We start from the raw sequence: 11,389 nt of genomic DNA, 5'->3' as shown, positions 1-11,389 counted from the left end.
CAAGCGCAGGTGCTCTGGCCCCTGCACGGCACGGGACTTTGGAAGGGAAAAGCCACCCACAGCAAGGGCACACTGCAACTGCAAAGAAGGCCCCAGAGCTGAAGCACAATGGGGGACACCGGGGGGCCAGAGACCCACCATCCCAAACAGCCACCTTCCCTGCACAGGGACCACGAGCGATGGCATTCAGCACAGACTCTGCCGCAGTTTGGTGATGTTCAGGGTGGCTTTTATTCCCAGCAAGTGAATTACAGCTTCTCCAGCAGCTCAGGGAAAACCCTCATTCCCAAAGCGCGTCTGCAAAGCTGGGGATCAGGACTCCTCCCAAGGCAAAAATAGCCACCGTGGCCCCTGGACTAACAGTGGCACCTCCAGGGGGACACCGGAGCTGTGGTGCCACCAGGTGAAACCCAAACAGGCAGTGGCACTGGTGGAGATGTTGAAATACAGCCCGGGAGAAGGCTCTGCAGCACAGGAGCCAAACTCCAGCAGTACTCCAACAGGAACGTATCAGGCCGATGCCTGCTCTCAGCCTGCCTTCTCCTATCAGCCGATGAAAAGCTCACTCGGGCAAACAAGTGCTTCCCGTGTGCTCCAAGTGCTCCAGATAAGTGACTTACCAAAAACAAGACACAGTATTTATAGCCTGGGCCCGATGTCGCTCCCTGGGGTGTGAACACGAGCCTGGTTGCTAGTCCTCCAACACAGAGCAGTGCAGAACCGATGCTCTCCCGCCTGCTTCCCGGCCAGGCCTTTGGATACTTTCCCAACCAGATAGGAACACACACCACAGCCAAGGCTGCTTCATCAAGAGCTGGAGCAGCAGCCCAGGAAGAGGAATGCAGTTGAAGGCCGAAGGCAGTGCAGATGGGTTGGCAAGGGGATGACGTTCCAAACTCCGTCAGAGTGGAAAATAAGATAACCTCCGAGCAGGACGCTGGTCAAACCACATCCAGCTGGACCGCTGACAGAGGTGTGTGCCCAGATTCCCACTTTCAGAAATCCTGGCCTGGGACTGGCACCTCAGTCTACACTGGAGCACCTCTCTCACCCACCCAGGCACTTACAGCTCCAAATGATTAACATGCCCTAAATAAATTGCACTCTGTGCCATCTCTGTGTCTAAATACAGACCAGCATCAAACTGCAGGCACCTGTATTTAAAACCCACAGTTCAGTTTTATGCATTTCTTGCCAGGGGTGCAGGTGTGGGTTGAGCAACTCACACTACATGAGAAGTAAGTGGACACAAGAATTGCTGGGGGGAGTGAAGTTTCAGGTAAGTTTGTTTCAGTTAGGTGAGCATTCTGGAGCAGAGATGTGGATGGAGGCACGTGAGAGGGGCCCACGTGCCCAGAAACACAGACTCTGCACATATCCCAGCTGACATCCATCACCATCCAGACACAGGTCTGAACCCCGGGGTCTGGAGGGGACAGGATGCTTCGCTGCCCTCAGTGCCAGTCGAGATGTCCTCGTGCCTTCGGCTACGCTTCATTTCAGCAAGTGACTCAGCTGGTCCTGTAGGTTTGACGACTGCTCGACACTGGGGACCAAGCAAGAAGAGGTTCATGGTGAGATCTGCTCCCCAGACCATGGCGTGCTGCCTGCACCCAAGGCACCAGAACAGCTCTAGCGCTGACACTACAGCAATGAGACACCCTGGGGTTCCCCAACCCACCCACGTGTCCCCAGAGGCCGAACCTCATCTTGTGCACCCATAAGCAGACAGCTCTGCTCTACACAACCCTCATCTCCTGTCACAAACAACCTTACAGGCTCTATCGTGTTAACGAAACAAAAGGAAGTTTTGGTGTAAATCATCCCTTCAACTCAAATTCCATCTCTTCACAATACTGAAACACTACCTCGCTGGGCCAGCATCTGTTTCAAAGGCAGCTGCAAAAACCTTTTTGCTCTGTTTTCCCTCACCCTACTCCATCACTTTTCCCTCTCCCATCAACCCCCACACATGTCCCCCGGGTCTTCCTGGCATTCCTTCAGCTGAGTACTCACTTTTTCTGAATTGCTTCTTGCCTAGATGAGAAAAGAAGACAAAAAGAGCATTAGAAAAACAAAATCTCAGCAACAAGGTTCATGTTAAGTTGAAGAAAAGGGACTTGATCAAGGGCTCAGGAGGCCAAAACCCCGGTGTGTTTCTGGATTAAGTCCTGAGAGGACAGCAGCAGCACTGGCTTCTCCCCCTTAGCCCCAGATGCGTCACACGCTCTCACAGGAGACACAGTGCATGGCAAACAGGAGGCAAAAATCTCATCTCCCACCCCAAAACAGCCTAAACTCCAGCAGAGCTGGAGAGGGCTGGAAGATCCCAGCTCCAGGGTCTGCTCAGCTTTGCGGAGCCAGGCAAGAGGGATCGGTCTGAGTGGGCTTCATGCAAAGTCTTTAAGTAGAAAGAAAAGGATTGAGGGATCCACTCAGCTCCCCAGAGGTGTTCTCTACTTACTGGTACTGTAGATGAGTTGTTATTATGGCCATTTTCCTTAAACTCTGTGGAGAACAAGACAAAGAATAAAAGTGTGATGGGAGGAGTTCAGCAGAATCACAGGGCAAGCTGTCCCAATGCCCCGGGGAGTTCCTCCAGCACGGCCATCACTGTACCATTGCACCACCTCTGAAACACCCCCACCAGTATCCGTCAGCAGTGGCATGCTCCCCTCTTCTTTCCCAATGACAGGCACAGACACTAAGTGCTTTGTTTCAACCCATGGTCCCTTGAGCTTTCTGGTACAGATGGCACAGCTTTGGGGCTGGCTTGAGCTGCAGGATGCTGGAAGGCCAGCAGCACACACGGGTTTGAAGAAGCACTAAATTATTCTGGCCACCAGCCCTGCTGCCTGAACTCATATATTTCATTACAGGGCTCCAGTACTCTGCTTGCATATCTCTTCTTATAACCCTCCTCTCCTCCTGTCCACTAGAAACACTGTTGCTCTACCAGACAAACACAGCTTACGTCTTCCGAGTGCAGGATGGCATCTTCTTGCATCACCATGTTTCTAGCAGCTTGACCCAGGAGCTGAAAGACAAACGCGCACACCAGAGTGAGAGGCAGCACCTCTGCATTCCCCGGGACGCTCGTGATGGCCGCACAGCAGACCTGCGCGCAAGGCTGATGGTCCGGGAGCCCCAGGTGACACTTGTGGGGAGCACAGTGGTGCGGTGCCCAGCCCTCAGGGCACACAGGCGCAGGAAGGGCCCGAGGCACCGCTCCAGCCTGTCACCCTGCAGAGCTGCCATGCGCTGAAGGCAGCCTCCCGCCTCCCACCACTTCCCCGGCGCTGCCAGAGACACCCGCGGCCCAAGTGCCCTTCGGCGGTGCCCCGCCGGCACAGCCATGGCCGTAGGCCGGGCCGCGTTGTGCCCGTCCCCTGCCCAGTCCCAGGGATGTCCCCCGTCCCCTGGACTACGGCTCCCAGCATGCCGCGCGCCACCACAGACTACGGCTCCTAGCATGCCCCGCGCCGGGCCGCCGCTCCCGCTCCGCAGCCGGCAGGGCTGGGCCGGGCGGCGGGCCGGGCCCTGGAGCCTGCACCCGCCGCTCACCTCGGCGCTGCGGGAGCCCTTCAGCACCTGCTTGGTGAGGGCGATCACGTCGGTGCCGCAGCTCGTCACCTTCTCGGTCAGAAGCCCCTTCACCGAGTGGCCGAAGCGCGCCTGGGCGTCCGCCGCGCCCCCCGCCGCCATCTTGCCCCGCCCGCTCCCCGCCGGGCGCCGCTACGGCGAGCGCCGGGGGCCAGAAGAGCCGAGAAGGCGCAGGGCCCGCGGCGGGCGGGGGCATCGCTCGCCCTCGGGGCTCTTCTCCCCCCGTGGCCTCTCCCAGGACACCTCCGACTCGGACATCACCCTGGGCACGGGCACCCCGGGGTGCCCAGCACTGATCAGTGCTGACCAGGGCTGCACAAGGCTTCTCAGCACTGACTAGTGCTTGCCCGGGGCCGACCAGTGTTTCTTAGGGGCTGCCCAGTGCCCACCAACGCCGATCACGGCTGCCCACCGCTGCCCATTGCTGCCCAGCACTGACCAGGGCTGACGATCAGGGCTGACTAATGCCCCCAGCCCAGTGCTTGCCCAGCACTGCCTAGTGCTGACCGGGGCTTCTCAGCACTCCCCAGTGCCGCCCAGTGCCCCAGCCCCATGCTGCCCGTCCCCTCCCAGGCACGTGGAGGGGCTCCCAGGCTGGGGACGGACCCCAGTGTCCCTTCCCCATCTGCGCTCATGGCCCCCAGGGGAGACCCCGAGGGCTCAGCTGCCCCCGCACCCCTGGGAACAGAGCCCCAAGGAAGGATTCATCCCTGGGCGTCCCCTGGCCCGCAGCCTGCTGGACGTGGCTCCCCCACAGCCACCCGGTGCGGCCATGGCCCCCCTGCCCTCGCCCCCCCCCCCCCCCCAGGTGCCCAGCTGCAGAGCTGGCCACAGGCCCAGCGCCCGGTTCCCCCCCTCCCCATCTCGCTCCATAAGGAGCCGAGCCCGCCTTGGGGTCAAGGCAACGACCCTGCAACCGGTATAAAGGCCCCCCGCACTGCCACAGACCCACAGCCGGCCCCGCCATGCTGCTGCTGGGCGCCCTGCTGCTGGCCCTGGCCCTGCTCTGCGCCTGGGGGCTGGCACGCCGGCGAGCCACCTCGGGGACGGTGACGGGGCGTCCGCAGACCCTGCCGGCCCTGCCGCTGGTGGGGAGCCTGCTGCAGCTGGCCGGGCACCCCCAGCTCCACCTGCGGCTCTGGAGCCTGCAGAGCCGCTACGGCAGCCTCTACGCCCTCTGGATGGGCTCCCACTACGTGGTGGTGGTGAACAGCTACCAGCACGCCAGGGAGGTGCTGCTGAAGAAGGGGAAGGCTTTCGCCGGACGGCCCCGCACCGTGAGTCGGCAGCAGGTTTTGGGGGGACCTCCTCCCACTGCGGCATGGGGTGAGGCAGGGGATGCTCCCAGGAAAGGCAACGGCACCCGGCAGGGTCCGTCACCTCTCCCCATCCTGCCTGCAACAGGGCAACAGCGGGGGCAGCCCCTCTCTGCCCTGTTCCCCAGGACGAATCCCACGCATTCTCCATCCGGAGGGTGCCCATTCTTCCCCAGGGCTGGCTGCACCTCAGGGCATGGGGACGTGTGTTCAGGTACCACCAAGCCTCCCTGTCCCCCCCTTAGTTTCCTGGGCACCCCAGCCCCTAACCCTGGCATCTGTCCCCAGACCTCTCCATTGCTCCTCGGGGCAGGGAAAGCAAAGCTCATGGCCCAGGCTTTGCCTGCCAGCGCTGACCACCAGCCCCCTGGACCATCCCTGGGATGTGATGAGATGATCATCCACCCCCCAGCATCACCCCTCTCCAGCACACAGCCCCCACGGGGCTGCCCTGCAGCAGGGTGACCCCAAGGCTCCTGTCCCACAGGTGACCACGGACCTGCTGTCCCGGGGGGGCAAGGACATCGCCTTTGCCAGCTACGGGCCCCTCTGGAAGTTCCAGCGCAAGTTAGTGCACGCCGCCCTCTCCATGTTCGGGGAGGGCTCGCTCGCCCTCGAGAGGATCAGTAAGTGCCCCCCGCCACCCCCCGGGCTCCCTCCTGCCTCTGCCTCCCTCCTGCGCCTGATCCGGGCTGGACTTTTCCTTTCTCCATTCCCTGATCCCCTGGGAACCAAGGGGTGACTCATTGGCTCAGCCCAAACCCCCCCAGTTTGCCTAGCGGGGGCTCAGTTCCTCTCCTTCCATCACCTGTACTTTACCGACACCTCTCCCTGTGCATTTTCCACTCTGAGCTTTGGCTCCCCTCACTCACAGCTGGGGGAAACTGAGGCACGGAGCCAGCTCCTGGCCTCCTGGGCTCCCTGGTCCACCCGGCAGGAGCATCATGCCGCACATGGAGACTTCCCTGCATGTCTCCGTCCTCTCTGCCCCTCCCCAGCACCCAGCATCGTCCCTTCTGCCCATCCCAGCCCCTCAGGGGTCAGCCCTGGTTGGGGGGTGCTGTCTGTAGGCTACACACCCTGAATGAGTGGGGGGCCCCTCCTTCCAGCCCCCAGCTGCCCCCTCCACCCCCTCAGCTTCACCATCACCCCCTCGCCTGACTCTCCCCTCTGCCCCAGTCTGCCGGGAGGCTGCCTCCCTGTGCGACACGCTCAGCGCTGTGCAGGATACGGCCCTGGACATGGCCCCCGAGCTCACACGGGCCGTCACCAACGTGGTCTGCTCCCTCTGCTTCAACTCCTCGTACCGGCGCGGGGACCCCGAGTTCGAGGCCATGCTGGAGTACAGCCAGGGTATCGTGGACACCGTGGCCAGGGAGAGCTTGGTGGACATCTTCCCCTGGCTCCAGGTGAGCAGGGACACGAGGACTGTCTGTTCCTCTCACCTCGGATGAGAGGAAGGAGCTGGAATGTGTCCTGCAGGAGGGGGCTACCTGAGCCACCAGGGTTAGGAGGGTCCCTGCCCTGGTGTCCCACAAGAGCCAGTACCCTGCTGGGCACAGAGTGAGTGCCTGGGGGCCTGTAGAGGCTGGGCTGAGCTGGAGCCCCTTGCTGTGATGGGGCTTTTCTTCCCCAGATCTTCCCCAACAAGGACCTGGCCCTGCTGAAGAGATGCCTCAAGGTCCGTGACCAGCTGCTCCAGCAGAAGTTCACCGAACACAAGGTGCCAATGGGGTCAGGACAAGGAGGTGCTCTGGAGCTGTAGGATGCTGGAGCTGGGGTGGAGGGGACCGTGCCCAGGACAGCCCAGCTCACGTGTGTCCCCTGGCAGGAAGCCTTCTGCGGGGACACCGTAAGGGACCTCATGGACGCCCTCCTGAAAGTGAGAATCAGTGCGGAGAACAGCAGCCCCCCAGGAACGGGGCTGGAGCTGACTGACGACCACCTCCTCATGACAGTGGGGGACATCTTCGGGGCCGGCGTGGAGACCACCACAACTGTGCTCAAATGGGCTGTGCTCTACCTGCTCCACTACCCCGAGGTAGGGTCTGCACTCCATGGCGGGGGGCCTGAGCTCCCTCCAACACCAGGGACATCGTGTGGGGCTTTGAGCAAGGCATGTGCCAAGGGAGATACCAGGATTTGGGAATAAGCAGCATCAGGCTGTGAGCATTTTATTTCTGCCCTGCACAACCTGCCAGGACATGCTGGTGATGCTGGGTGTACCCCGTCGCCATGGGGAGCCCCCCCCACAGGTCAGCCCCCTCCCCAGGCTCATGCCCCAGCCCTTGTTTCCCTCCCAGGTCCAGAGGAAGATCCAGGAGGAGATGGACCAGAAAATTGGTCTGGCGCGTCACCCCCACCTCAGTGACCGCCCGCTGCTGCCCTACCTGGAGGCCACCATCAGCGAAGTGCTGCGCATCCGGCCCGTGTCCCCTCTGCTCATCCCGCACGTGTCCCTCGCTGACACCAGGTGAGACCCCATGGGGTGCAGCCAGGACACGGGCAGAGACCGTGGGAGGGAGCGACTGTCTCACTCCGCGTTTGCCTTGCAGCATCGGGGAATACTCCATCCCCAAGGGCGCTAGGGTCGTCATCAACCTCTGGTCCGTGCACCACGACGAGAAGGAGTGGGACAAACCCGAGGAGTTCAACCCCGGTGGGTTGGGTGCTCCCCGTCCTCCCCCGGGGGGTAGGGGACGGTGGGGTGGGCGCAGCAGGAGAGGCTGGGCCCAGGGAGGCTTGGTGGTGGGAGGTTGGATCCTGCTCCCCATCCCGGCTGCAGCATTCGCACCATCTCTGCTCTTGCAGCTCATGGGAGGGACACACATGTGATGAACTCGGGCAGGTCTCAGGCAGAAGGGACCAATCCCTGCCGACACCAATGGTGCCCCTTCCCCTTGCAGGCCGCTTCCTGGACGAGCGGGGCCAGCACATCCACTCGCCCTCGCCCAGCTACCTGCCCTTCGGGGCCGGGATCCGTGTCTGCCTGGGCGAAGTCCTGGCCAAGATGGAGCTCTTCCTCTTCCTGGCCTGGGTGCTGCAGAGGTTCACGCTCGAGTGCCCCGAGGAGCAGCCCCTGCCCTCGCTGGAGGGCAAGTTTGGCGTCGTGCTGCAGGTGCAGAAGTTTAAAGTGAAGGCCAGGCTGCGGGACGCTTGGCGAGCGGCAGCGTGATGGGGATGAGCCCTGGATCTGGGCAGTGGTGGGGTGGGGTGGGATGGGGCAGGACCATAGAGGCCGTGCCTGCCTGCCCCGTGGATGCGGGGTTGTCTGGATAAAGCTTTCCCAACGCAGCGTGGCTCCGGCTGTTTTTTAGCCAGGCAATGGAGGGCAGGAAGAGGTGGGAAGGTGCCTGAGATGTATGGTGGCCCCACAACTTTGTGTGAGCACTGGGCTGAGCTGGGAGGCCATGGCCCCTCTGTAGAGCTGCTAACGCAAACAGCCCCTTCACCCCCCCAGGGATGTGGGGTGGGGGGCCCCATCCAGGGTCAACCACGAGCCATGGAGACCAGCCACCTGGGTAGCTGGTGGGGGGAGAAGGGGAAAGTGACCAGTGGGCAGTTCGGGTGTTAGCGGTGCCTGGCGGCTGTGACCCTGGGTGGGTGACCCCGGGTAGGTGTAGTGACTTGGGCTGGTCTCTGCCTCAGTTTCCCTGCTGGGAGCAGGCTGGGAGCTGAGCCCACCAGGGGGGGCAGCCCTGCCTTCCCCCGCCCCGTCCCAGGGCAGCGTGTCCCCACCGGTGGGAACCCCGCCTGCTCCTTGCGGGGAAAAAGAAGGAAACATCTTGGAGGTTACTGCAGTTTCAGCTCCCACACGGCAGCTTCTCCCGCGGTACGCAGGCACACGCTGCTGCTGGCACATGTGTGCACTTACACGCAAAACCACAGGGATGCACACATACATACACACACAACGTACGTGGTTGTATGCACACACGCAGCCCCTTCCAGACGGGACACGAGCGCCCTGTAGGGCCGCAGGGCTCTCCAACCCCGTCCTGCATGCGAGCTGCTGGGGGGAAGCGCAGGCAGCCCCAGCTCTGGCCGAAATTGGGGGCTCCCATTGCTCCAGGACACCCAGGAGCACCCAAAGGTGCCCGGACCCCATGGGCTGAGCTCAGCTGCAGCCCCCCAGGCCCAGCGCGCCAGCACCATGGAGCCGGGGGCTGCTGGCAGTCATCGTGCAGCAATGCGGCATCTCCCGCCTGCACGGCGTCCCCAGCACCGACGCTCACTGTCTGGCTGGATTATGGCCATCACTTTGAGCAGCGTAACCTTCCCGTGTTCGCTTTCACCGAAAACCACCGTGCCGTGGAGGGCAGCATGCAATTAGGTTTCTGGTTCTCTATTACTTGACCTCTTAATATTTAACTAAATGGCAACACAGCTATGGCTCAGGGCACCTGGAGGGAAAGCAGCCAGGGCGGAGGGGAAAACCCTGCACAGCCCCGACACGGTGTGACACCCCAGCCCTGCACACCCCCACATGTTTCCCCTTTTCTATTTCCCCCTGCCCTCTCTCTTGCCAGCGGGCAGCAAAACTGACATGAAACTTCCCCACCACTCAACTCTCTACTCCGTGTGTCGAAGTGCACATTTTCTTTTGAACCGCCAGCACTTCGTGTTCATCAGCCTCCTCGCCACTCGGCGTCTGATACCAAATGGGTCCCATCAGCCCATGGCACGGCACCGGGACAATGAAGGCAATGGGTTTGCAGCCTGGCACAGCACCGGGAGCATCTTCTCTCCTCCCAGTCCATTCTCCTGGGGGCTCGGGGCAGTAGGGAGGAGCGGGAGGAAGAACCACCTTGCACACGCCTGCCCCGGGGTGATTTGTGAGCTGACCCTGAGCTGACCCACCAGCTGCGGGGCAGAGGGGAGCACGGCAGGAGCCCAGCCCCGCTGCTGCTGCGTGGAGTCTCTGCTGGCTTGTAAGGGCTGCGCCCCACACTCCTTCCCGCTCCCCTGCCCATTTCCATCACAGCAGGGGAGCCGCTGGGTTTCCGATCCCTCCACCTCTGCCAGCGCAGGCTGAAGCTGGGTAGGTGAGGGGCAACTGGGCTCAGAGCAGGTTTGGGGAAAACTTGGCTAAACAGGATGCTCTAGGCTTCCCCGGGGACTGGCACCTCCATGCCAGCCTGGTCCTCCCCCTGCCCCAGACCCTGTCCCTGGCAGCACGTGCCAGCGAGGAGGCTCCTCTCCTGTCTCCTGCAGTCACCAGTAACCGCAGCATCCCCATGCCTCCAGGAGCCTGGGACATCCTGCATCTCTGTGCCCCTTCGCCAGGGCGCTGCGTTTGCTCTCAGAAGGGTTTTTTCTCCTTCCCAGAGTCAGCACAGGGCTGGCACCTTGCTCACACGTTGCCATTGCCGAGGTGCTCGCAGCAAGGTGTGCGCACTCAAGGCCAGACATTACCTTGAGGCAGAAACGGGGACTTTGGGACCGGGGGATGTTTCTAAACCGGAGAACACCTCCCACCGCCGATGCTTACACAAAGCTCCCATTCCAGCTGGCTTTCCCCGTTCTCCAGGGCAGGCACATACTGTCCCCGGGCCCAGAGACCAGCCACGTGCCGCAAACCCTGTCACGCTGAGCCTGGCCCCACCACGGGGCATCTTCCCCCTTGCCCTATCCCGCCTCCTCCCAGCCGGCTGCCATGGGGGGGTTCAGTACCCAGCACCAGCTGCTCGGCACCTTGTGAGCTGGTAAACAGCCGTGGGCATGGCTGCTCCCCGCTCCGGGAACGGGCAGAGGCGCTGCTGAATCATCGGGCTGGTATTTACGTCCTGACAGCTGCTCCGGGGCCGCGCTGCTGCGCCCGGACCCCAGACCCCAACAGAGAGCTTCACCTGGGCGGCTGGTGGCGGGGGGCGGCTGGTGGCGGGGCACGGCCAGATCCAGTCCCCCCCCCACCTCGCCTTCTGCCCCTCTGAGCCCCCTGAAGAAGTCGGGGTCCCCCGAGACACACAAATTCACCACCTTGGATGAGCCTTTTGGCTTTGTTCAGACCTGGCACTGGGAAGCCCAGCGACCCAAAAACTGGGGGCATGAGGTGGCCATGCCCACGGGAGAGACAGGGGGAACCTCAGCATCTGCCACCGGGTTTCAGCCAGCCAAGGGTGGGCAGCCACTGGGAACGCCAAGGCTTTTGCCGCTGAAATCATCCCCTTGCTGTAATGACTTGGGCCCCACTGGGTCCCTGCCCTCCCCTTGGGGCCACTCGGGGTCTTTGCAGAGGGGGAACCAGGACAGGAGGGAGCGGTGCCAAAGGGCTGGGAGGGCAGCTCGGGCGGGGGGGGTCAGGAACCAGCTGCTCCATCTCCCTGCAGTGCAGAGGGTCTGCAAGAGAGGAACCAGTGACGGTGTAAAAGATGAAGCTTTTTCACTCATGGCTGTTCCCAAGCCGTACCCCATAAAGCAGAGGCACAGCTCGCCCAGGGGGAACCCGAGCCCTTCCATCCCACGGACTG

General features: G+C 62.2%; 2 protein-coding genes across 3 annotated transcripts; one reads left to right on the top strand and one right to left on the bottom strand.

Moving 5' to 3' along the window:
• Positions 1-1,117: 1,117 nt before the first annotated feature.
• On the bottom strand, positions 1,118-3,719 carry BORCS7 (BLOC-1 related complex subunit 7). The gene is made up of 5 exons (XM_054206825.1): positions 3,565-3,719; positions 2,975-3,037; positions 2,465-2,508; positions 2,017-2,037; positions 1,118-1,546 (listed from the first exon to the last, which is right to left on the bottom strand). Exons 1-5 carry the CDS (start codon positions 3,703-3,705, stop codon positions 1,495-1,497), a joined length of 321 nt encoding a protein of 106 aa, XP_054062800.1. The 5' UTR covers positions 3,706-3,719; the 3' UTR covers positions 1,118-1,494.
• Positions 3,720-4,461: 742 nt separating this feature from the next.
• Positions 4,462-8,094, top strand: LOC128911280 (steroid 17-alpha-hydroxylase/17,20 lyase). Of its 2 annotated transcripts, XM_054205920.1 has the most exons (8): positions 4,462-4,880; positions 5,407-5,545; positions 6,099-6,328; positions 6,556-6,642; positions 6,751-6,960; positions 7,223-7,392; positions 7,475-7,578; positions 7,826-8,094. In XM_054205920.1, exons 1-8 carry the CDS (start codon positions 4,569-4,571, stop codon positions 8,092-8,094), a joined length of 1,521 nt encoding a protein of 506 aa, XP_054061895.1. In that variant the 5' UTR covers positions 4,462-4,568. The 2 variants fall into 2 exon arrangements, with proteins under 2 accessions (XP_054061895.1, XP_054061896.1); XM_054205921.1 differs by lacking the exon at positions 7,475-7,578 and having other exon boundaries at positions 7,826-8,074.
• The last annotated feature ends 3,295 nt before the right edge of the window (positions 8,095-11,389 follow it).

Source organism: Rissa tridactyla, chromosome 6, assembly GCF_028500815.1.
Source record: "Rissa tridactyla isolate bRisTri1 chromosome 6, bRisTri1.patW.cur.20221130, whole genome shotgun sequence".
NCBI lineage: Eukaryota > Metazoa > Chordata > Aves > Charadriiformes > Laridae > Rissa > Rissa tridactyla.
The sequence above is the reverse complement of the archived record's forward strand: the minus strand, read 5'-3'. Positions and strand labels throughout refer to the sequence as shown.

Bases quoted from the DNA above. Each gene is read 5' to 3' on its own strand.
- BORCS7 (XM_054206825.1), bottom strand. From the start codon at position 3,705: ATGGCGGCGGGGGGCGCGGCGGACGCCCAGGCGCGCTTCGGCCACTCG. The intron at 2,509-2,974 runs GTAAGCTGTGTT...TGTTCTCCACAG, and splicing joins CCATCCTGCACTCGGAAGAC to AGTTTAAGGAAAATGGCCAT. The intron at 2,038-2,464 runs GTAAGTAGAGAA...TTTCTCATCTAG, and splicing joins ACAACTCATCTACAGTACCA to GCAAGAAGCAATTCAGAAAA.
- LOC128911280 (XM_054205920.1), top strand. From the start codon at position 4,569: ATGCTGCTGCTGGGCGCCCTGCTGCTGGCCCTGGCCCTGCTCTGCGCC. The intron at 6,961-7,222 runs GTAGGGTCTGCA...TTTCCCTCCCAG, and splicing joins ACCTGCTCCACTACCCCGAG to GTCCAGAGGAAGATCCAGGA. The intron at 7,393-7,474 runs GTGAGACCCCAT...TTTGCCTTGCAG, and splicing joins GTGTCCCTCGCTGACACCAG to CATCGGGGAATACTCCATCC.